This window comes from Hirundo rustica, chromosome 12 (assembly GCF_015227805.2).
Source record: "Hirundo rustica isolate bHirRus1 chromosome 12, bHirRus1.pri.v3, whole genome shotgun sequence".
NCBI classification, from domain to species: domain Eukaryota; kingdom Metazoa; phylum Chordata; class Aves; order Passeriformes; family Hirundinidae; genus Hirundo; species Hirundo rustica.
The window spans coordinates 10854064-10880259 of record NC_053461.1 but is presented as its reverse complement, the minus strand read 5'-3'; the positions used below and the strand labels follow the sequence as shown (position 1 = coordinate 10880259).

At 40.9% G+C, this 26196-nt stretch overlaps 1 protein-coding gene across 3 annotated transcripts in view; it reads right to left on the bottom strand.

Moving 5' to 3' along the window:
- Positions 1–26196, bottom strand: part of LOC120758422 (netrin-4-like) — a 46936-nt gene that overhangs the window by 2793 nt on the left and 17947 nt on the right. For all 3 annotated transcript variants that reach the window (XM_040076643.2, XM_040076642.2, XM_040076644.2), the window contains 7 exons: positions 23414–23677; positions 11099–11225; positions 10555–10743; positions 2670–2883; positions 1798–1934; positions 1147–1215; positions 89–259 (listed from right to left, as the gene is read on the bottom strand). In XM_040076643.2, coding sequence (XP_039932577.1) covers positions 89–259; positions 1147–1215; positions 1798–1934; positions 2670–2883; positions 10555–10743; positions 11099–11225; positions 23414–23677 — 1171 coding nt within the window. The remainder of the gene's footprint in view (positions 1–88; positions 260–1146; positions 1216–1797; positions 1935–2669; positions 2884–10554; positions 10744–11098; positions 11226–23413; positions 23678–26196) is intronic.

Sequence of the window (26196 nt, the reverse complement as noted above, 5' to 3'; positions counted from 1 at the left end):
ATCAAAGGATGCTGCCCCAGAAAGGCTGATCCCAGCTGATATTCCTAAACACTGTTTACAGGGGAAGCAAAACCCCCGGTGTCCTTACCAGGATTGAGAATGGGACATGTACAGCCCCTGTTGGTCCAGGATTCTGGGTAAATGCTTCTGTTGCTCCGAGCAATTTTCACTTTGCCTGATTTCAGGACCTTCTTCACTTTAACAACAACTTCTGCATGGGTCCCTTTGTCATGAGCAGATAGGATTCTTGCTTTTATTACTGCCAGAAAACATATCCAAATAGAGACCAACAATGAATTTCTAAATGAATTTTGGTTAATGCTGCTAAAAGGTAGAATTTTAACACCTTGAAAGAAGACACGAAAAATCCCCTAAGTGCAGTTGTACAGAAAGTACAGTGCTTGTCCATTTCACTGATGCATCTTTTAAATAAATCTGGGGAAGAAAAACTGGGTTTTTCTTTTTAAGTAGTTAACTCATCCTTTCACCATGTTATTTAGCAATATTTTTTAATGGGCTGATGTCAAACACTTGGAAAGTCTAAGAAAGTACGTGTATGTATACAAAAGGAAGGATGAAACCCCCCCAACCCAAGCAGCTACTAGTCTGATTTCAAGTGCAGTGATTCTACACTTTTTGTCATGGCAGGCTCATGTAGATCAGCCCCTCAAGCAGGCTTTGTTGTCTCCTGGCACAAGCACATCAAACCTCTGGATCCCAGAGCTTTCCTTTCTTGCTTCATGTGATGGCATGAACCAGGTGTTCATTAACAACACACTTGGTAAACAAGCATGGTTATTGGAACCTGCATAATGACTGCAAAAGCAATGGCATTTCAGATGTGAGGTTTTTAATATTTTTTTCTTGATGTTGAGGTGAATCATTCCACTGAGTATTATTCTAGCACCCCTCCTGCTGTAAAGAGGGAAATGAACTGGGTGGGAAGGAGTCATCACAGAGCTTTGCATGAAAAATTCTTTTAAGTTCTTATCAGAAGATGGACATGTCACTAGACAAAAAAGGCAGAAGAAATCCTACCTCTTAGGACTTAAACAATCCTGTCATTTTTCATAGCTATCAGCTAACAATATGCATAGTGGGAACATTGTGAAATGATCATAGCTTGGGGGCATGTTACCCACTTACCATAGGCATATTTCATTTGGCAGAAGTCACTGACGCTTCCGAGCACCTTTTCTTTGCACACACACTTTTCTAGCAGGGAAACCCCAGAAAACAAAAGGTTGGAGAAGAGCCAGGAAAGAAGAAAAGAAGAGCAAATGATCATCGGTTACAAAGTTAGATATCTATAGTTCCCATAATCTATATGGACCTTAAGAATAAGTTGGAGAGTGAGCTCAGTTATTTGCAAATGTGTTTCTTGTTATATGATAAAATAATTACTCTGAAATCTGATCAGCACTGTCAAGTAAAATACAACCCACATGAGGTCTATTGTACAGTTAATAAACTGATCCTAATCAAGAGATTTGTAAGAATCAGATCCAGCTGTAAATCATGTAAGTAATGAGACCTTTGTTTGATCCCATAACCTAAGAAATGCTGATCCTTCCTGGTATTAAGGCAATATCCATCTCAGAAAAGTCAAGCTATGCAGTAAGTGGCACTGTTACCTCTGCCAAACCACCGGTGGTGGTGAGTGCTGATCTTCACAGGGCAGACAAAACTGAGAACTGTTTAAACACTCTAGACAAGCTGAGATGAGTAGGGCAGACCCAGTCAGGGTGGAGAGTTGAAAGAACTGGCAACTAAATGTTCCCAAACTCTGGGCTGTACCTGGGTGCCTCAGTGCAGAAAATCCCTGCTCGTGGTCATTCCATCTCCACTCCTCTTCACTGTCATTGCTTGGTGTTTGGACAAGGTCGGGGATTCGTCCCCCGATGGGGATGTTAAAGAAGGGCTCACTGTCATAGCTGGGGGACACATAAACCACAACACTGTGTTAGGGCACCACAGGGGTGGCAAACAGAAACAGCTGGCTTTGCCTGTACCTGGACTGATGAGCTTCCTTTCTTCAGACTGGGAGTGCAAATATGAGCAAGACTTCATGCCAGATACAGAGATCACAAGGTCTAGGCTTTTATTTAGGCCTCCCACTGCTGACTTAGTGTTTTTAAAGTACCTATAAATTGGGCCTTTTTTGCTCATGTTTGTTTGTTTTTAGGGAATTATGTAACTTAGTTACCACTTGTTGATGTCACTGGGACCTGAGGAGAGCTTGCAGGACTGCAGTTGCTCAGCAAATCAGAGGATTTCTGTACTGATTAATACCTGTCTGGAGTACAGATGCCTGGCCCTCTAGAAACCAGAGGGAGACTATCGTTCATTTTTCCCTGGGTACAGATGAGAGGCAGGCTCTTCAGACTTCCATCTATTTTCAAAGCAAAGATATGTTTAAAGACCTTGCACATATTTCCATGGGGTTGTGGAAATGCCTGTTATTACTGCAAAGATTCATCTGTTCAAGATTGCCTTGGATAATGCAGTGGACTTAAAGGTGTAAATGTAACCTAAGAAACCTTTTATGATTTACAGCCACCTTTTCAAATGACTGTGCACCCTCCAATTTTTGTTACTGCTGGAGTATTTGTTAGTCTTTTCATTTCAGAGTCCCATCTCAAAGTGAGGCCAGAGCAGGGTTTCTTTACCTTTTGAAGCAGGTCCCAGTGCGCTGGTCACAGTCTCTGGCGCAGTCACAGGGGCGACAGCCATTTTCTCCAAAGCCCCAGTAGCCCACAAGGCACCTGTCACAGTTGGGACCTGCCACTCCTGGTTTGCAGTAGCAGAATCCTGTCCGGGGGTGGCATCTCCAGCTGCTGCTGAACGTGGCGTTGGCTGAACCCATGGGCTGGCAGGCACAGGCTGTGGACACACAGCAAGAGGCTATTCAAATTATGTGCCATGGGATCAGCTGGTCAAGTGACATTTTTGCAAGGCTGATAAACTTGTACCCTCTTCCTCATGCTCAGTAGTTTTTAAGTCAGAACTAGTAAACATTGCATTTCAGCCTACATTTGCAATTTTTTCCTTGTTAATTTATTAAACAAAGCACAAGTACAACTGTGAGCATTTGTGCTTGAAAGTCAGTTCTTCCCTACAACACAAATCATGTCCACACACGGTTTTGAAGTGGTACTAGGAAGCCTTGTCTGTGTATTTATTTTTAAAGGGGCTTGAAGATGATTCACTTTTAAAGTGTTTTGCAGAAAGTTTCAATAGCGAGGACAAGGTAAAGATTTATAGCTATTGCCTACATTGCCTTTCCTGTAAAGACAGAGATCACAAAACTACTGTTTCCTCTGGGGTAGATGCAGCTTGTGCAGGTGGTTCTGATGACCTAAAACATATTTTCAATTTCTGCCTCCAAAGAGGGCACAAATTCCCTTCAGTTTCTTTCTAAAGTGCTAAACATCACACCATGCAGTACTGTATGTTTTTAAAGAAGCTGATGATTTTTTTTTTAAACAAATGCATGAGCAGATTTTTTCTAGGAAGACAAGCAGAATAAGAGTAGACCTCTAAACTTAGTAGATGTATTCAACATGTAGCTGAAGATGAGTAAATAGGAGGAAAAACCTCCAAATTCTTCAAATACTGTTGCCAGTTTGACACCAGCTTAGCAACTAAAAGCAGTTTGGCAGGAAAACAGATAGTTACAGCTCCTGTGGGCATCTCTTCCTGCACAGACAATAAATTGTCATAATCCCACACCACTGGTAAATTCCTGATGTGACAGCATCAGGGAGGGATACACAGAGAAGTGCAAGCCAGCACAGTTGACTCCTCTCTATCAGGGCAGAACCTGGCTGGGATGGTCAAGCCTCCTGCCAACAGCTCTGTAGAAGTAAAATACATGCAGTAAACAAACTCACGCATCTCTGATGTTCAGACAAGTTTGATCAAAATGACAGCTGAGCTGAACTCTAGGCCTTCATATTTCAGCTCTCTTTTGTGTTGAGAAAGCAGCATGCCCTGACTTTTACTTGTAGCAGACTGAAAAGATAATGCATCACTACTTCATTCATCTGGAAGAGGGCAGAAATAAAAATCTTGTGGCTAAAGCCTGCTTTTACAGAGATTTTCAGTTACATGTTGGATACCCAAGGTGTTTAGATAGCTCGCATCAGAGGCCAGCTTTTTGGATGCTTATTTGAACCAACCATGATCTCCAAAGCTTTTGAAGTTTGCCCATCATTGTTTTGGATCAAACTACTTTTCTTCATGAGCTCACAGATAAGAGACCAAATGAACACTGATCCCACACGTCACTTTACAAGGGGAATGGGGTAAATATATGACTAAAGAGAGTTTAAAATGTAGCAGGAACAGATTCACTTTCATCTGCAACCTCATATTTGAGACTCAGGAAAAGAAAATACCTTTTGAAAATAGTACAAGAAGAAGGGCGAGGAGTTTTGTTTAAAGGGCATTTCTCTTATGATCTGTTTACCATATAGTTATTTTTTTTCCCCATGCCCTCTGTTCTTTATGCCAATAATTTTAATAATATTATTATACTGCTGTGGATGGATGTGGGCCGCTGTGCTCAGGGGACACTAGCACAACAGCCTAGGGACAGAAAAGCCACGTGCTGTCACGGGCAATGTGCTCAGCACAATGGGCGGGCTGGCGGAGGGCAGCAGCCTCGACTTTGGGAGCAAACCCAGGACTTGTGCTGTCAGTTCTGGAGAGCAGGTGTAACACTGAAGTGCTCATTAGCCCTGACAGGTTTAAAGGCAAGGTCTGATTTTTTTCTGCTAAACTTGATTTCACCCCCACCCTACTTTTGCAGGGCTGACTACATGACCCTGAAAAAGAGACTCTTAGTTTGTCAGTCACTGCAAACAATGGATGTCATAGATTTGGAGATAAGGAAGGGAAACACCCTTCCTATATTGCAGACAGGTTTGAGACAAAAGTAGTAAGAATTCACCAGCATCAGGGTTACTTAAATCCAAGTTTGTTTTCACTGTAATATTACTGTATGTAGGATCTATCTGTGGCATTTTCACTTAAAATGCCTTAGATTTCTGCAGCCTCTGGGTCTGTCTTTATCACTCTTAGTTCTAGTTTTTGGGTTTCATCAGTTACAGTCACTTTACAGATGGGTAACTCACATCATTAGACTACCTATCTCCAGCTAAGACTGGAACCTGTTTGAGGAAGATGAGAACTTCTCTTACCCTAATTCCTAAGGGAAAATATTACAGCACGGTGACTGACAGTGTTGGTGAAAGCTGATGAGGAAGCAGAAAATAGAAGTGCCTTTTTTTTTTTCTTTTTTTGGCTACAGTTCAGTAAAAATAATGTTCCCAGATGAACTGTGGGACATATTCTCCATTTAGAAACTGGGACAGCTTTTGGTGGATCAGAAAACAAGCTGAATCAATACATGTACAACACTTTCAGATGAGTTATACAAGTGGCTTACAAACTCTTTACTCAGTCTGTGTTTATTTAGCATTTCAGCTTGGGTGGGTACATTGTCTGGCTTCCAGAGTATTACGTCCAAAATCCCAGTTGTGCATCTAAGGTAACTCCTAAAATAAGAGCCCACATGTCACATGCTGAAGGGGCAGCTGTGGATGACTGGGTTTTTATCTGTTTAACAGTTCCATGAGTTTGCAAATAAACTTCACAATTAAAGGAACATAAAAGCAAGTTTCCAAAACCTCACCCTTTAACGTTTTCCAGTATTTGACAACCCTTTTCCACTGATTTTTGCTTCCTTTCTTTTGGCAAACCCTCATTTTCTCTCCATCCACCTCCCTGTCTAACAAAACAGCAGCTGATGTGACAATGGCCTTGTTTGTCAAAGGCATCATCAATTATGTTAGGGACGGTGTGCAGACAGTCCTGGCTCAGAGCTGGGCAATTTATTTTGGTTCTCCCCTTGACAGTAAAGTAGTGAAAAACATCATTTTACTTTAGAGTTGCCTATTGGTCACAGTATCATGAAGCAACCTCTTGCCTTTTAGTCTCACTCCCATACTAGGTTTTTGTCAGACATTACTGTAAAAGGAAAGAGACAAGAAATAATGAAAAATGAATAATTCATACTGCAATCCCCACTCAAGTCCATAATAAATCTGTCTGCCCTCAGCACAGCTGTCTTCCCCATGCAATTAGACAGAGATGTAAAATATAATATTGGTTGTAACAATATGGTCCCAACTTACAGAAAAATACCAGGTGCTCCAAGTAAGTCAATGGCCTTTGAGGTATCTTGTCTTAAACTTTTGTCTAATAATACTGCATAAGAGATAGCTGTGAGCAGACTGGCTATTTGATTAAAACAAAACAAAAAAACAATCAGGCAAAATGAAAAAATCAAACGGTCTTTTGAGTTTGAAATAAATACGTGTGCATCTTGGGAGTATATGATCAAACCAGCATGATTTTTAAAGCATATCAGGTGTGGGGATTGACTCTGCTGCTGATATTTCTTAAATGAAGGAAATAAGATAGACAGCTCTGTGTGTGGTCAGGGCTGATTAAGACAGACTTTGAACCAAGATGTGATGGGGCCTTTGTGATATTAGAATTAAAAGTTCACTCCCTCTGCTTAGAAGTAAAAGGATGAGAAACAGAGCCTTTCAGACCATGTGTGTGTGCATGTGCATCTGGGCACATTTTAATTTTCCAGCCTCTGTTCTTTGAGTAAAAAAGCTTGTTTTCCTGGAGACCCTTTTTAATAGGTCTACATGCCTGCATTACTTTTAAGCTAAGCAAAGGGTGAGTACAAAAGATGGTGCCATTTCAGAAGGATCCCTTAAGCCTTGGAATAAGCCACAGGAAAGAGCCAAGGATACAGCAGCTTTTCTAACCATTGGTTAGGAAACAATTAGGCTTTTGAGTCAAAGCTCCCATGCTAGTCTATATACAAACTACTTAATCCTGTGTTGTCACCCCCAATAACAGGCAGGTGTGTGCCTTGCTCTGCGACTCTTTTCATGCCTTTTTTTTTCTTTTTAATATAGATCTAAGCAGTGTCAAAACAAGCTCTGCCCATGACCCGGCTCTCATTCATCTCAGCTGGTAGGAACAGGAGAAGCAAAGGGATCTGAGGCAGGCTACCTCTGCAGACAAAAAGGAATAGCAGATTCACACTTCCATATCAAATTTCAGCGCTTTTTTTTTTCTTTTTTTTTGTTTTTTTTTCCTGAGGGAATGTCTTTGCAGTCTCTCACTGGAGGGTCAACTAAGGGTGGTTTAGATAGTGCCAGGAGATCCAATTGTTATACAACTTTTTTTTTTTTCTTTTTTTTTTTTTCTTTTTTTTTTTTTTTTCCCTGAGCAGATTAGGAGAGAATGCTATTCATTATTATGACTAATGCTTAAAGACTGTTTCTGGGACTGAGCAGTGTCCTGTTAACTTTCTGGGAGCCTGAGGGGGATGTCACAGCTGAACCTAGACTTTGCTCTGGATGGCAGAGCACTCTTCAAGCGTGCTTTCTCAAAGGGATTAGCACAGCATTTCATTCAGCTTTTTCATCAGACTTCCTTTCCCAGCTCAATATCTACTGTACACAAGGGTCAAGTTTTCATCTCCCATTGAGGGTTTTTTCCCTCTGAGCTCAAAATGGGAAGATGGGCACTAGGTTGTTCTCACCAAAACCATTCAGTCTGCTGTTTGCAGTTTATTACTGCTTTTCAACACTTGCTCATTGGGTGAGTTTTTCATTTAGTTTGTCAGTCTGGCACTGTTTGCATGAATTTCTCAAAGTGAGATGATGCCTTGGAATTGGTATACTTAAATCCTAAAAAACGTGCTAATCCAGAAGTGGCAGCTCTTTGATTTATAATCAGCATGCTGAGGTATGACAAAAAGTTTATCTGGTAGTCTCATTGTCTAATATATTAGCAGTGCTCAAAATAGAAACTTTTTTTACTGAGTAACCAGAGTTGGTTTTAGGGTCACACAACCTGAACAACTTGGACCATGCCAGATGAGGTTTACTGGCAATGCAAGTTTTCAACCTAAGGCATAGAGAAGAGAGCCTCTATCCTGCACATCCTGCAGGAGGCTTTTCAGTTTAATGTTAGCTGATAAGAAGAAAAAACTTCCCTCTATCAAACTGAGTCTGTTCTAACCGAAGCCTGTCTCCATTGGAGTTTCTGGTTTTGCTCTCTCTGATAATAGCTAAAGTAGTGAAGTATTACCTGAAAATTCTCTGCAGAGTTGCAGCATAACATGTGCAGAAGTACACACTTACACACTGCCTGCAATCCACATGAGGGAGTGTTTGGGGATCAGGTCTTCCATCACACAAAGTACTACCTATTATGGTAATTTGTCAAAGCTTATTGTGGGAATTCTCTTCTTTGCCTTAAATAAAAGGGGAAAGGCACAGATTAACCACCTCCTTCCCAGTTTGCTCTGAACTCTGTAGTTATATCCAGAGTACCTCCTTTTCCCAAAGAAGTACAAGCATTGTGCACACAGCTGCTGTAAAAGCCAAGTGGGCTGCAATGCCCTTTCCTTATATCTTGATATGGCAAGCATTCATGAATGCCTTTACACCCCCGGGAAAAGGTCCCATTGACTTGAGTCATTCACAGATAGGGTCGTGCTTACCTCTGCTGCTGAATCAAACCCATTAAATTCATCTCAGCTAAGAGAAACTCTAGTGCAGGCTGGTGATCCAGAGTACCTCTTAAGGAAATAGATATGCTTTAGAGGGCAATTCAGTCCATCTCTTTCAGGCATCTACCTTAGACTGCAATAAATAATTCCCCAGAGGTCCCTCTGTTTCTCCACTGACAGAACAAGAAGCCTAGAAAAGACATATAACTTTCAGTGACTAAAGCAGGATGGCAGCTCTCTAGGCCTGAGCATACAACTCAGAGCGGAGACAATTGCATTTGGGGGGCCTTCTGCTGGCAGCAGCACCTTCGCAGGTGAAAAGAACATTGTTGTGCTTGACTGGCACAACAGGTATAAAGCTCTTTTAACAAGGTAAATTTCTGAACAGTTTTTCTTTTGCTATGCAGAGTATTGGCAGGAGAGACCTGTAACCAGACCAGAGAAGCAGACGTAGAGTCGGTCTGATTTCATCTATGCCAACAGTTCTAGGGTTTCGAGACAGATAGACTGTATTTTCAAACAATGTTTTTTCCTCTTTGCTGCTCTCCAGTGTTCCTTGACTTTAGCAGTTATCTAGTATTACACATGATGCTGGGTACTGCACCATCTCCCTGCTGCTCAGTACAAGAGCTCATACACAGATTCTCTCAGGTGCTATGAGATTGAAAGCTAATCTTCTGGCACAACAATTTGTTCTCATTACAATATTTCGCTGCAGCAAATATTCTGAGAGTAGAAACAGAACTAGAAAGGGGCCACCATAAAACACTACAGGATACAGGGTGAGCCAGATAAACTCACCCTCTGCCCTGTCTGCTGATCCATTTTCTGTGATGAACATTGTGCAAATGACAAGAAAAAGTTGTGTGGAAGCAGTCTGCTGTTACCAAGTTCCAGTGGGAAGAAGGCAAAAGAGCAGAAACATTGGATATATTGGGCACAGAAACTTTAAGTAATATCATAGGACTCACAGTCTTAGGAAGTGGAGTAACCTCTTTAGGAGAAATCATGTTAAAGAACATTAAAAGCATTAGAAAACCTTCAAAAGCTCATTATGTCAGTGGGCCAGAAGTCAGATGAGAGAGGATGAAGTTCTCTATGCTGGCAACTGATGCCTAAGCTATGGAGAAGGAAAACTATCCAAAGGAAGAAAATGAAATTAAGCTGGAAATAGCAACCTCTCAAACAGATGTGAGATAGAATCAGACATGTGAAGCTTGGCAGGATACTCAGGAAATGTTTACTTTAAGTGAGGGAGATTTGGGCTGTTGCCAGACTGGCTGGGTGCAAACTATCTTGATCCAGAGGTTGTACATCCTCTGTGTGCAGCCATTAGTGCCTCTGTGCCCAAGACACACCCTAACACATTCTGCTGAAGTGCAATTTATTTGGGCAGAGCACCCCATAACACTGTAGAATTGGGAAATAAGTCTGACTGAGTTCTGATGCATTTGTTCCCAAGTGAACATGTACAGTCCTAGGCCTCCTAGGACTGTATCTTCTGCATCCATTATATGTATTTATGTGCACAGGTGTTGCACAATCAAATGGAATTTAACAATAATATGTGCACAGGCTTACAGAGTCTTGAGAGTTACAGAAAAAATCCCCCAAGCAAATAAAACGTGCCTCAAGAGAAAAGGAACCATATTAATTAAAAACCAAACACAAGAAGAACATACTTTTCCCCAGGTGGCAATGCATTTGGAGAATTGAATCAGTTATCACAAAAAAATGTGTCGTAACATGGGGACAAATACACACAAAAAAATCTGGATTATTACCTTTGATCTAAACCCCCTGTAGTTTAGGAAAAGAATACAAAGAAAAGATAGTAATACTCATGAGTTACCCCTATAGGTGTTATTGATTCTATAGAAATTATTTTGTTATTTTAATGATTCTTTCACCATTCATTTTTCACCTCATGTAGCATGGTCACTTACGTTTGCAGACCTCTGGAGAAGACATGGGCTTCCCTCTGTCTCGGTAAAAGCCTGGTTTGCACCTCTGGCACCGATGTCCCTCCGTGTTGTGCTTGCAGTTGTCACAGACTCCCCCAGTGCGCTTCCCCGAGGCCAGCCAAACGCTCAGATCGAAGTGGCAGCTCTCGGCGTGGTTGTGGCAGCGACACTCTGGTGAGGACAAGAGAGTATCCTCCAGGCTTTTATAACTGACACAGTGATTCCAAAACACAGTTTTCCAAAACAATCTGGCAGTATTTTAAATCCCGCTAGAACCTGGAATGTGAGGGGGTGTAGCTACATGAAAACCAGATTTCTGGCCTGTAAACTCCACTCCCCAATAGCCCCAGTGCAGAAAAATGACCTGCACACTGAAGTTCTCCACCAAAGACCAGCAATTTATCCCTAGTTTCTGTAATGGCACCATTGCTGTAAATCACAGAAGCCTTTGTTGGGGGAGCTTTGCCCGCTGGTATGGTGAGTGCTCACCCTAAGAGCCTGGGTCAGTATACTCCCTTCCACTTACTTCTGCATTCATTTGGTGCCCCTGTTTTCCCATCTCCTGGCTTCCAAGGCTGGTCATTGTAGAGCGGAGCACATTTCTCACAGTGGTCCCCTGCCGTGTTGTGTCTGCACACACACTTCCCATGGACCTGCCAGGGAAAAGAGAGCACCGTCAAATAGTTACAAGAGCAGGTGGAGTCCCCAGCAGCCTCATGAGGAGGTGGGACTTCTGCACAATTCCCACACAGCTGCCTGGCTGTCTTAGGAAACCCACAGAGCTTGGAGTTAAAATCTGTAGCTCTCTCTTTTCACAGTTATTAATGCTGTAGAATTTTTCCTGTATCTTACAAAATGCACATAGCAACAATTTTACTCTCTGTTGGCTATTTAACTACTGCATTGATGAACAACCTTTAGACTCTAAATTGGGTGAGCTAACAGGTCTTATTTTGACTTACAAATTCAGGACAAGAGCATGCAAAGAGTATCAAATATACTCTGGCTAGCAGAGCCAAGTCACAGGAGAGCACAGGCTAACAGAAGATGCTGGGCTCTTTCTTATTTGACATTAACACTGATCTGGAAGACAGTGTAAGTATAGGGAAGGGAAATCACCATGAATTACTAAATTATAAATTGTTACATGAATGAGCAAATAGTCCTGGTCATCCTAGCACAATTAAAAATGTAGCAAAAATGTTAAAAATTGAAAAATACCAACCAGTACTCCCACAGAAAAGTAACATAAAACCACACATTCTGCGAGGAAGGCACTGATATTTTAACTTAAGTACAATAGGCACCAGCCTGCCAACTTATATATGGCTATATAAAAATTAGATTAGTAGAAAAGGAGCAGTAAAATTTTGGGCTATGGAACTAAGAGCACTGTAACTCCAAGGGGACAGAAAATTGCACCTGCAATGCTGTGTTCAGCTGAATACCTTAGTACCAGATAAATTAGAAATTAGAAGATGTTCAACAAAACTGAGCAAAAGCTGGCTGAAGAATGGGTCTGAAGTACTTAAACCCATCTAAGCTAGAAAACAATACATAATATTTGATGGGCAAATAAAGTGCAAAAAGTCTTAAAACTGGCTGAATAGTTCTCTCCATGACTATTTGCTTCAAAAGTTACTTGAAGAAAGAACTTGCTTCCTTTGTACTTACCTACCTTCATTGGAACACAATAATGATTTTTAGTCATGGAAATATTCAAATACATATCACGTTTGGAAGCAGGTATTCACACCAGAAACCAGACCTTGCAAACTGAGCTAGTCCAGCCTTCAAAGAAAGTTACCCTTGAAAAGACTTCTGACCTCAAGTAATTTTATACTCCAGGAGTAAAGCAGCCACTTCCACAAGAAACTGTGATTTGGTGCACGAGATTCTGTAATACCAACCCACATCTAAGAATGGCCTTACAGAAGCATTTTTATGTTGTTGCTTGGGTGTTTTTTTTTTTTTTTTTTTTTTTTTTTTTTTTTTTTTTTTTTTGTTTTTGTTTTTGTTTCTTTGTTTGGTTGGGTTTTTTTTAAGAAATAAATAGTATTCAAATATCTGTTTGCAATGCCTCAGGGAAAGGATTTCACAGATACATTTTTTTTGAGGAAATATCAAGCCTAGGGTGTGAGAGAAAGGGAAGGGTGGTACCATAAGTCGTGTTCTACATTTATCACAAGAGCAGCTGCTATTATGCCAGGAGACACTCGTACTAGAGCAGGAAATGCACAGAAATCAGGGATTAGACCCCTGTCTCTCCATGGGCTGGTAAGGATCCTGAGCTCAGCACAGCTCTGCCCCACCGCACATTAAAAAACAAAAAAACCCCACCACAACAACAAACAAAAAAATCAGGCTGAAATTTCCTTTTGACCGGGGTGTGAATTGACTTTAATCCTTTAATCTCACCCGTGGCCTCGGCCCTCGCTCGGGAAACTCGTGCACCTTCAGAAACGGGATGAAAAACGACAGAGGCCGAGGCAAAAATACGAATGCAACAGCGTTGTGCTTTTCCTTCTTCAGGGTTGGCATTTCAGGCTTTTAAGTTTTCCCCTGTGGTTGTAGGGGCTGCTCTTCAGAAGCCGGAGAACAGAGAAAAGGAAAAATGAACCTGACCCAGAACTATAGATTTGCATATCTCCAAATTTCAGACTCCACCTGAACTTACAGCTCATTCTAAAATTGATCAGAACAAAATCCTAGATCTCTTCACTTTCTTAGGAAATACTTCCTGAAATGCATTTCTATGTAAAATCTGTAAGTTAGCGCATTTTATTTTTTAGAAATACGTGCAAAAGCTGTGTATTCACTATATATAGAAAGAAGGAAAGAAGGAAAGAAGGAAAGAAGGAAAGAAGGAAAGAAGGAAAGAAGGAAAGAAAGAAAGAAAGAAAGAAAGAAAGAAAGAAAGAAAGAAAGAAAGAAAGAAAGAAAGAAAGAAAGAAAGAAAGAAAGAAAGAAAGAAAGAAAGAAAGAAGCTGAGACTGCAGCTGGGAAATGGTAGAATTAAACCATGCAATCTTGTTTTAGCCTTGAATGACATGATAAAATATTCAGTATTCCACAGGACCCTGTGCTTACAGTGCACAGCACAGATGGTGTGAACACTCACAAACAATTATTCAGAAAAATAAACAGTAAAATTCAGTGAGAGAGCAAAGGAAAGCTCGAGTCACTCTTTGGAAAAATAGATGTGCTAGTCAGCTCACTGTCCACTGGTTTGTTGTGAACTGTAGTTTGTGGCATATTGTAAGCAGGACAGAGGCAGAGAAGCAGCTCCCTACCTGTGATCCCTGCTGTGGAACAGCAACCAAATACATGTGGAAGGATGACTGGCTCTCCTGCTGGCTGTCTGCTTGGCTTTTCAGCCCCTTTGTCTAAGCCATTGAGCAGACACAGGGAAACAGGGAAGCTGGCATGGAACTTCTTTTCGAAAGTGTTAGATTTGGATACTAATATTTTTGTAAGAGGTTTAATAAAAGGGCAAAGAGAATTGATTGGTATTGATGCAAAGGTAAAACAAAATGGAAGAGAAAGTAGTCTGCCATGTGTTGTCTGTGCATGGGTATCAAGGAATATTTTTTTCCATGGAGAGTAATCTCAGATAACATTCATCGGTGAAACAGCTACAGAACAGAGTGCAATGTGAGGTGACGATTTACAGAGAGGATTTGGATAGGAGAGGAGAACAGAGATGAACAGCTCACACTGAAAACACAAGAAAAGTGATTAATGGATGTAAGTGGCCATCACAGAAAGGCTGGTTAATGCAGGGAAAACTGAACTGTGGAAGGGACCTGTTATATTTAAGTGTGAGATGAAATAAGGTGAAATAAGGCTAGGTGAAGTGGCTGTGAGTAATGAGACAATTTGTTCTGTTAGAGAGAAAGAGCTAGGAGAGGCAGCCAGAGACTAAAGTCCAGGAAGGAACAAGGATGAAGTACAGGAAACTGAGATAAAATAGGAAATGGGATATCTGCTTAAAGACAGGAGAATGTGAAAGTCACATTCAACAGCAGCACAAGGAGAACAGGTGAGTCCCTGAGTTGTTATTCACTGCTGAAATAGGGCAGGATTTCTCTCACCAAAGTGTGACCAAAAAACTGGAAAATTGCAGTCTATCAAATGCAAGATCTCAGGATGCACTGGCTCTCAGTAGAACAAAAATATTGTGCCAAGGAAGAGAAGATAATTAGAAAAATACAGATCCAGGGGAACTATACTACACTTTTCTATGCCCTTGAAAACAGGGTCAGATTTACACAGAGATAATGATGATTAATAAGGAGATGATTGTCAGGAAGCAACAAGGACCAGCTGCTCTTTAAGGCCAAAGAGCTACAAGCTGAGGTTTTCAACAGCAAAGGCTGGGCACTTATTGAGGGGGCACCATCCCAAGCACTGTGGGCAGAGCAGGGAACTGGCATCACAATCCATGGACAGCCCAGAAACAAAAAGGAAAGGGACTAGGATAATTCAGGAGCAGCAACAGACAGGCCAAGAAGGACACAACAGGGATGCAAAGTCCATTCAGAGGGCAGAATGAGAGACAAGCTACAGCACATGCCAGGGAAATGTGCAGAGAGAAGGTACAGACCTAGAACAGAGCCCTACACCCCTGCAGGAGGCAGGGCCAGAGGCAGGGACAGAGTCAGGGACACAAACAGACACACCCAGAACATAGCTTAAACAAGCATTGAGAGCCCTGGTCTCTGCTTAAATAGGACCCCAAAGCCATTGGCCAGAGAGCACGGGTAAGAGTCCCAGGTGGGGCTGGTCAGGGATGTTGAAGTTCCATTAGTACCTTCAGGACATGAGTAATAACACTTTGATTGCCACTGGATTAATGTCATTGGAATCTTTAGGATATCTGACTACAGGGAGGCACCTGAGGTAAGAAATACTTCAGCGTTCTTCATCTGGAGCTGGCAGTCTAGGTGCAGGAAGCTTGAAAGCAAGGTGTGCTTTCAACAGAGGCAAGATTCATGCCATCAGTTAGGAAAAAAGCTTATGTTTAGCTAAAGCCTGAGTAGTTTATGACACTGATTTGTATGAATGCATAAAAATGTATTGGTACAGCAGATGAAAAATTGAGATTCAGGGGATTTCTGTATCACCTCTATATTTCATGTTATCCTTTTGTTCCATAGGTTACGGTGCATCACTTGACAAATCCTTATACTTAGATACAAAAGTGTTTAGGCCTTATGGCTTCTCCACTGTGCTCATTCCTGCAATATTTGAGTGCTTCGGAAACATGATGACATTTATTTTTATGACACCTCCCTTCATCTGCTTTTCCTCATTACTCTGATAACTGTATCATCTCTGAGGCTCTTTCCCATTTATTGTATTGAGACTTCAGTTGCTATCACAAAGTTTTTTGAAACTGGATGCTGTCTTCCAAAGTTATTGTGGGAAATAGATCTGAGAAAGAGATGCAGGCAGAGTGTGTGATTGTATAAACCTCCCCATTTCATAATACAAGTGTGAAGTCCTATGTGCATCACCTGGAATATTGCACTCTTGCTCTTCCAGTGCATTCAGCTGTTTCTCCTGTCACTAATGCAGGCTGTCAGCTTTAAAAGATGAAAACTGTTGCTTTAAATGCTGATATTCTGGCTTCTTCATGCTTCAAGTTTTCTAATCAATTTTGCAAAGGGTAGACATTTATAAACTGACATACCTAAATTTAGAGGATATTATTAGTCCAGGAAAGGAACACAAATGTTTTGCTATATTCAATCACCACCATATTGGCTTTAATGGCCATGTGGAAGTGAGTTCTACTTTTGTATTTTTGTATAGCAGCTGTGTTCTTGGACTGTGTCTTCATGATGTAAACTTTTTTTGGATAATCTCAATTTGAGACATTTCCTTACTACTTCTTTATATGCTGCCACCCACATCATGCCCTGACTTACGTATAAATTGGGCTATAAAACCAAACCAAGTTTGGAAAAAAGCTAAACCGAGGGGTTCTTTTCCCTTGGCACTAGTATTTTTAATCTGGATTAATTCCCTTATCTGTCTCACAGTACAGTCATGCTGTTACAAGTCTGGTGTTCCTGCCAAAGGCTTTGATTTGTACAACAACCACCTGAGCAGCTTTGGATCAGGACATAGAGGAGGTTATAGCTTTGTGGATTTTAATGCCAGGATGATCAGTTCCAGTGACTTGTTATACTCAGCCATGAGTTTCATCCAGTAGCTCTTCCATTGAACTTTGTAACTTCTGGTGGATTTATAGTACATAGTGTAGAACTTTATCTTGTTCTCATACAACAGTTCCAAGAAATTACATGATACTTAGTCATCTTTGCACAAAGCTTCTTCACCTGAATTCTGATCCACAGTTGAGAAAGTGAGAGAAAATTCTCCACCTCTTTGTCCTGCAGTTTTTAAATTTGTCTAAACTCTGTTCAGCTTTGTATAATACTTGAAGCCTCTTGCTTTCTCTCTGCCCATTTAATTACTTTACCTATTGTTCTTTCAGTAAACATTGTGATTGTTGCTCTTTTTCCTGGGCTGCTCTCAGTCTATTTGGGGGCTTTATTCCTTATGAATGAAGGCTAAATTTGGAAGCCTTCCAGGTCAGAGCAACTGTTGCTGATTCAGAAAAAAACCATTTGCCTTTGGACTCTGTATTCACTCTGTAATGTCACCAGAGAAATTTGGGATACCACAGTTTGCCACATGACATCAGATGTTATCCCTTACCTGCTTGTAGTAAATTGACTAAATTGACTCTTCCTGGGTCCTTTTTGCATGGTTGAATGAAGCAGTGTCTGCTGTTCTGCTTTGTTTCTCTTAAAGTTCTAATGGGCTCTTTGGTCTCTCCAAAGAAAAAGACATATCTGTGCAGATTTATAAGAAATCCTTGAATGTGAAGTCCTGGGGAGAGCATATACAATATAAGAGGCCCAGAGGAGGGAAGGCCCAGATTACCATGCCTACTGTGGGCAGATGGATGGTTCAAATTCCTGCTCTAATCAGGAAAGAGAAAAGCCATAATTTTCCGCTTTCCTTGCTGTTTTCTGGGAAAAGGTATAATACATGTATATGTCAGAAAACTACTATACATAGAGGTGTTTTCTGAGGGAGCTCAGTTTCTGGCTCGTACTTGGTGACTTTGGTAAATTAGGTCTATGGGAACTTGACAGGGATAAGTAGACCTGGGACACTTGTGGCAGAGCCACCTCAGCCCATATGGTTTTTATCTCCATAGCAGTGAGTGAGTGAATGGGCTGCTGTTGGTTCCAAATTAACAATTAATTGAATTGTTAATGGTGGAGAAAAATCAGTGATAGCATTCAGCTGAATATTCAGACTGACATCCCTGAAAACTTCTTGACTAACAAGATAATATCTCTCAGCCTGTAACAGTTTCAAGACACAACTCTACCCTCTGCCTGAATTCACCTCCCTCAGGCTTTACACACGCACCTGGCTGTCCCTCAGACTGTATTTCATTCTGCTTTCTTAATGCTTTCTTTCTGAATTCTACCACGATTATGACTGATTTTGGGGGGAAGCTGTCCTCTTGTTTCTGCCTGCAGTGCCAGTAGCTCCATTATCCACCTGTAACAAGCTGCACACAAGCAACAGCTGTCAGGCTGAAATGCGGCATCTGAGTTACAGCAGGTCACCAGCTCTTGGTGAGTGTCTTAAGAACGGAGGAAGCAGAAAGGGGAATGAGACTCAGTATTTTAACATTGAGTGGCTGAATGACAGAGTAATGAATAAATACCATTGTTCAAATGTCCTGAAAGTGAGTGGCACCTCTTGCATCTCTGAGTTCTGGGCACAGCTGGAATCAGATAATGTGAAAACTTAGCTGGGGATTATGACTAGAGCTGCACAAGATATCTGATGAGGAGACAGATAATATTTGCAAGGGTTACAACAGCCTGGTCACCTGGAAAATTGATGTAAAAAAAGCAAGTTTTACCTTATGTAACCTCCATTATGCCAAATAAGGAAGGAATCCTTCTTAGAACCAGATCCTGCTCCCTTTGAAGTAAGTGGAAAATTTTCCATTTGCTTCATTGTGGAGGATCAGGCCCACAGGGAGTCTAGTTTGTAAACAGGACAAACAAGCAAAAGAAACATCCGAGGCCACTTGTAAGAATTTCCTGGCAGTGTAGGTACTAATAATTAAGAAGTAAAGAAAAAAAGGGTAATGTTTTATACAAAAACATTTTAATCCACATTTGCTTTCCTCTTTCCGAATTTACTTCTCATGAGCTAGAAAGAGAATTGTGAAATGTTTGGCAAACAAAAAGGACTTTGGTCTAGGTTCTGTGTTCTGTCCATATGCACTTTCTGCTTTGTAAACTTTGTTCTGGAAGCACCTCTGGACTCGGCTAAAATGGGCCACCAAAGAAGATCCTAAACCTGACAGCTCTGTACATAACTTTGTACATCCTGTAGTGTCAATACTTTGGACAGGATTGTGTTCTGTTGCATCCAACCAAAGAACAAGAATAGCTGCATTCAGCTGGCTGGGTCTTGGCAGTTGTTTCACTTATAATAGACTATTAATGCCCCCATTAAAAACAAACAAACAAAACCCAAAACAAAACAAAAAAACCACACCCCCCCCCAAAAAAAAACCACAACAAAACAAAACAACAAAAAAGCCCACAAACAAACAAAAACAAAACAAAAAGACCAACCCCCCCCAAAAAAACCACACACACACAAAAAAACCCACACCAAAACAAACAAACAAACAAAAAAACCCCCCCCCCCCCAAAAAAAAACCAAACAAAAAAAAACAAACCCAAACCCCCATGAACCTATTAGTAAGAGTTTGAAAATGCAGGCTGTGATATTCAGAAAGGAGAATTTTGCCATTAGCTACCATATGAAGCTATTGAAGTTGGGTAAGGAATGACATCTCTGTGTCTCCTTTTCTTTTTCCAATCTGAGGAAAGCTAAATAGAAACCAAGAAAACATTACTGTCAATAGCAACGAACCTCAAAAAAATTCAAGACATGTTTGACCTGAAGTTTCTTGCCTATTTACAGCTCCCATCTTCATTTCTCAAAGTTTTTCTACTATCCAACATGATATTCACAGTAGTTTACACAGGAAATGTCATCTAGATAAATTGTGTTGAGGGGGTGCAAGGCTTGTTTAAAAACAAAAGTTATTAAAAAAAAAAAAACACACTCACACACACACACACACAAAAAAAAACCAAACAAAAAACAAAAACCAACCAAAAAACCCCAAACAAACAAACCAACAATAACAACAACAAAACACCAACCAAAAAAACCCACCACACACACACACGCACACACAAAAAAAAAAAAAAAAAAAAAAAAAAAAAAAAAAAACAAAAAAAAACCACAACCACAGGAAGAGTAATTATTAGTGTTTTGCTCCAAAGTAAGAAGTCAGAGAATATTTTCATTGGATCCTATGGGCCTATTTTGAATCTTGCTGTATTTTCACAAACTTATGACCAGAAATAAGCATGAAACTATGTCGAATTTCAAGGTTTGAGGAATGATGCACCATTTGGACGCTGGGTTTACAATCTGCAGTTTTCTTGTATCCATTTGTTGCTATGACACTGTGGCTTCTGTGATATTTCTTCTCACGGAGCTGCATTTCTTATTGGCAGCCTCAGTGGAGAAGCCAGAAGCTGAATGCGTTGCCATGACTTAAGTGACATATCCACAGATAAACTGATCATTTATAGCCATAGCTATCAGCCATAGCTCATCCAGTCCCTCCAAAATGGTGCTGAGAAATATTGGTTCAAAAGTATCAAGAAATTTGCTTTAATTTTCTCCATTATTTAGCCTCCATGTAGTATCAGTGTTAGGAGTATTTCAAATAGAAGAGACTTCTGTCAGAGTAAGAAGAGCAGACTTGCAACTTAACAAAATAATGTATTTTCTAAGGCCCAAGTGCAGAATGAAGGTCAGATTTTGGGCCTATCCCATATCAATCAATTACAGGTGTATTCTACATGATATTGCTTTTGTTTTTGCTAACTACAGAAGATAAAAACATCATAGGAGGACTATGAACAATTAAGAGGCTGAAACTCATATTACTTAAGACTTTCTGTGGAGGTCTCTATGTTTTGCAGCATTTTATTTAATTACCTAGCAGCAGCTTAGGAAACGATGCTGCTCTGCCTTCAATCTGTGGATGATGTGACATCATCCACACCAGCCACATTAAAAACTGTGTGTCTTGAGCTGCCCATGTGTACCTTAAATATTAGATGTATCCTGTGGATTCAATCAGGTTATTTCTGGATGTGCAGTGTTTGTAACATCTTTTCCACACCCTCTTTTATGTAGGTCACCATTACCATGTGACTGAAAGCAGAGCACCTTTTCTCTGCCAAGAAGTTGCAAAATGGCAAAGATTTTCTGCAGTGTAGGTTGGCTGATAGAAACTGTATCATTGGTGTTGAACCCTCAACAACAAAGGCCTTTTCCTCCTACTTGTAGGCAAGGAGACTACTGTATTTCCAGCCAAAAAGTTATACACTTACATAAACTCCTTCACTCTGGCTGTGCAAACCAAACCTTGAGATCTGGATCTATGTGTGCTCTCCCCTCACCACTATAATATCATTATTGGTAAGTATTAGATAAAATGTAAAAGGATCCAGGAACCTGGATCTTCCAGGAGTGGGTTTTCTTTTGTGTTTGAGAAAGACTCAAGTTGTAATGTCTAAAGCACAGAAAAGATGAATAGAGTAACATGATCATCTTTACTGCAGGCTTGCGTGATCTGGAAGTAGCATTTTAAATTTTTACCTAAGGTTTCACACTTCTCTTGGTAGTACAAGAAACAGAACCTAAGGAAGGATACAGAGAGAACCTTCCAGTCATATCTGCAGAAGTAGGATCAACTGCTCACTTTGGTCATTGGGGAAGAGGAGCTAAGGAGGAATCACCTCAATTTGCAGCAGAGATAATTTAGGCAGGCACTAAAGAAGAGCTTCCAAAATGTTAAAACCAGAACACCTACTGAAGGTTTGAATGTTCTTGGTCAGGAAAATCTCATTCAACAAGTGTTCACTAGTGAAAGGCTTAGGTGTGCTCAATCACACAAACCAGCCCACTTTTCCAGGCCTCTTCTAGGATTCTAGAGACAGTTAAAACTACAGAAGGCTTTTCTTATTTTTTGAACAGCTGTGTTTGAATCCTAGCTTAGACAAAGACTTGATAATATCTGTGCGAATCATGTGCTGCATCCACCCTCTCTCTCCTGGGACATGAGTCACTCTTGAAGTGCATTTCATCAAAACTATTTCACCTTCTGCCCTGTGAAGTCATTGATGGCACAAAAAAGATTCTATTCCCTTGTGACCAGTGGGAAAAATATCCAGTCATAGTTTACAGTGGTTATGCCAGTAACATACACAATATTGTGTTTTCCTTTTCTGATGGGCAGAATGTTTATTTTTCTACCAGCTGCATTCACTTAGTGTGTTATTCATCTATTTGATTCCACTATGTGTCTATTTAACAGTTTGTAGTAAGGGTGATCCACTCTTTAAACAGCTTTTCTCCAAAGTTATAATTTAAGTGAGTCGATATTACATGAATCTGATAGTATCATATAATGTAGCTGAATCTTGGATTTATACCACAGATGGGACAGATTCATAAGTTATTTAAAAGTCATACAGTCCTAATTATCTTACAATATCTACCTCTGAACCTAGAAAAGTGGAAAGGAAGACAGTGAATACACATTCCAAAATAACATAAACCACAATGTCAAGTGTACCGCCTATCAAAAGGGACAGAAATTAGTTTATGATGTTTTTCTCAGGTCTTTTAGGTCAGAGTGCACTGGGGACTAGAATTTTAAGGGTTATTTGGGTTTTCAAAACCCAATACAGAGACAGAGACTTCTGGATCCAGGGGAGATATTGACTAGTTTAAAGTGGCTTGAATTCCATCTCTGATGAACATGTCTAGATGTACCTGGATAATTGATTAGATTAATCTCCCCATGACTGTTATTACAGTTCTCTACACAATGCTTGCAGCTAAATCAAAAAGGTTTGATACATTTCCTCTGAATTTCAATGTCCGAGTGTGCATTCAAACACAACTCCTCTTGTGCACATCCAGAGTCAAATGCAGATAAAAGAGTGAATAGGGAAGGGACACTCCAAGTATCACAGAATAATTTTGCTACAAGGTCTGGCTTTTTTTTTTTTTTTTTTTTTTTTTTTTTTTTTTTAATGTTCTAACTTATTTTAAGATGCATGGCTAAAAGAGTGGGAGAGCAGAAATTATTTTCACATCCTGAACATTGCTCTCTATGTTGTGAGAGTAACAAGAACACAGAAGGTTGAAAACCTAACAGTGATGGCGGAAACCCTAACTATGACAGAACTGCTCATGTCCACAAACTCAGAAAATCTGAGCTCTGATGCTGAAATTCTGCTCAGTGCAGAGTTTGTATCAAAGATATTCAGTTCTGTGCAGGCCTATAAGTAGGAGATTTCACTCACTGTATTTGGGGTTGAATCTCTGTTCCAATTACAAAGACCCCTTTCAATTTATAGGTATCTTGAGGTCCAGAGTTTTTAGCAATTTATTTGAGTTTTAGAGTTTCAGAGATTTTAGTGGTTATTATACATGAAACTGTAGAAAGGAATATAGGAAATATTTTCCCAGAGTGGTGTAGGTTTCATTAATGTGGATTGATTGTGCTGCCCTTTTTTTGGATAGGCTTAGGGAGGCTGGGACTGGATCACACGTGAAATATGCATTGAGGCTGAGGCAGCAGAAGCAAGTAGCAAGTCTAGTAAGCTGATAAATGTCTGGAACTCACCATGTTCTCCATGACTCCCGTCCTGTTGGCAAGCTCACATTCCTCTGCATGCCCATTGCAAAAACAGCTTCCCCGGATGATCAGGTCATAAATAGCATAGTAGGCAAATCTCTGGGGTTTCTCTACCGATCCTGAGCCATGGCATGGGCACTCCTGTCTTTTTAACAAAAGTAGGCGGAGGTTGGTGAGCTTCAGGAGATCCTGAGCCTCAGGACTGTAAGGGTCATCGATCTTGTTAGCTGGACTTAAGGCACGATAAATCACCTGAAAGAGAGAATGTTCACATCCCAGAACAGATAACAGGACTCTGCATACACAGCAAGATGATCTTCAGGAAAAAGAACTAAGACTCTGCATAAGCAGTTGTGGGGCTGTGACTGATCCCAGAGTGCCACAGCTGAGTTACCACCAGCTGGCCAAGCCACAGCAAGTAACTGTGTCCCTGCTTTCATCCCATCTCAGATGTGAGATCGTTCAAACATCACTCCCTGAGGTTACTGAGCCCTGTCACTACTTGCAGTTCAGCCAGTATGTCAAGGGACAAGGTAAACCTACTTCTTAGTGTTTCTGAGCCAAGTGACAATAGTGTCACTCAGAGAAATCCAAGGTTTATTGGCATAAATGCAGTGTTAATGCCATCCCAATTTCTGGAAGCATTTTAGGAGCGTGGCTTTATCATGAGTTCCAGAGTCAGGTAAACAAAGGCGCTAAGGGCATCTCTGAAAGAAGTGGAAACTGTGATCAGACTTTTTCCTGGGTCACTTGAACTATGCTGGAAACACAGCTTAGCTTAGGGTGAGTGAGCACAGAGAGAGTTCTGTCTGCACACAAAGCCAGGTCGTTTATTAGTTAGAAGCAGCTACAGAGCAGTGAGTTCACAGGACCCAAGGTGCTTGGTGCCTGCTGGCTATCTGTAGGTTGTTACTCTTGCATCACAGCATTTTTGCTGTTGGATAGTTCACCAGAGCAGCAACAGTTGGGTTTTGAGCATCACAGTTCTAATTTAGTGTTTAACAGTGACTGTCGTATTTTAGCTCATCAGCACTCTACCCTTCTCTATCTTTTGGGGTCTGCTTCTGTTGCTTTTGGGAGAGGTTGATAATGGAGGGCCGCACCGCAGTCCTCGCCACTGAAATAGAGAACTGTTAGCACTGTTTCCAGGCTTAGATGTGCTAACTCCAGTTTGACAGTTGTTTCCTCCTCTACTTGACATTTTCCATCATGGCAGAGGGATTTGCCCTTGGGATTCTTTGGCCATGCTTTATAAGTGGTCACAGTCTCTGTCTGACTCACTCTATTAGTATTAACAGAGTGAAATCTTTGACTCCATAGGGATTCCCTCTTTCTCTCTCTCAGTTTTTCTTTTTCATTCTTCCTAGTGCACTGATCAGTTTAAATGCTTGTAGCATGTGAAATACTTTTGCTCCTTTTTACTTGCACAAGCCACAAAAGAGCTTGTGGTACATGCCCAGGAGATAGTTCTGTTGGATGTTGATGGCATATGGGGAGAAAAATCCCCTTAATTAATGGAATCAGCTGGAGGCTTCGCACAGAACCTGCAAAGGTACCTACAGTTGTACCTCTCCCACCTGTCCACAGTGTTTTCTATTTGGTTAACTCTGCTCTTTTTTTTTTTTTTTTTTTTTTTAATTCTCTTCTCTTGTCAGCTACTTACAAAGCTGCAAACAGCCTTGCTTGGTGAGATCAGAGATGCCCACAGTTCCTTGTTTGATAGAGCTGTGGGCAGATTGCCCAGGCTGTGCAATGCAGGTGCCCACATTCCCCTGACCAACAAAGCCATGACAAAATAGCCCAAGTGTTTCCATCCCTATGTCTACATTCCCCTGGTCAATGGAACCATAAGCAAATGGTTCATTCTGTTTTGTCCAGGTGCCCAGCATTCCCCTTACTGATGGATTCACAGGACAAAGACCAAATCTGCATATCTGTCCAGTTCCCCTAATGCAGGATGATCTGATCTTTTAGTGGAAACCGTTATATGAATCCTCTCTCCCAGTCCCCTGTGGACCACACAGAAGTGGAATGGCTTCTCAGAGTCCTGAGCACCTGGTTGTGTACAGACACACACATCTCCTTCCCACATGGTCAACAAAACTAAGACCAAGGCAGGGAGCTGGATGGAATAGTTCTGCAGAGCCTGCTGAGCTCAGAGATCTCAAAGAATGGTTAAAAGTCCCTGTGGAACTATTTAAATTGGCATAAACCAGAGGAATTGAGGGTAAAGCAGGCTATTTAGTCACTGGATTTTATAAGCTTTGTTCTCACACTTAGCTTTCTTTCCTATGGTTTCTGTAATATATTCGCTTAGTTAAAATGGTAACTCTTCAGATGGATCTCCAGAGGATACCCACCAGATTCACCCAGGCTTAAGAGCATAAATGCTAGAGGTACTTCACTCCATAAAATAGACATCTGAAAGGTAATTGATACAGCATTTGTTTCTGCAAGATCTGCTCTGATCCTGCCAGTGACCTTCTTACACTGTGGCATGTAGGTAAAGCCTTATAAAATAAGGACCTTGTTACCCTTGTAAAATCATGGCTCAGAGCTGCTACTTAGGCTAAGTAGAAGGGAACTATGGGAGAGTGACTCAGCAGGAAGAATAGGGTAGAGACACGTGATAGACGAGAGATGTGTGAGATGTGCTGCGTGGCTGCCACACGTCCACATCGTGGTGCATGGTGGTTGGTTCACTTGGGCTTGTTGTGCCTTGAAACTGTCTAAACTGATAAGTGGCTAACTGCTTTAAAAGGCCTGGTTTT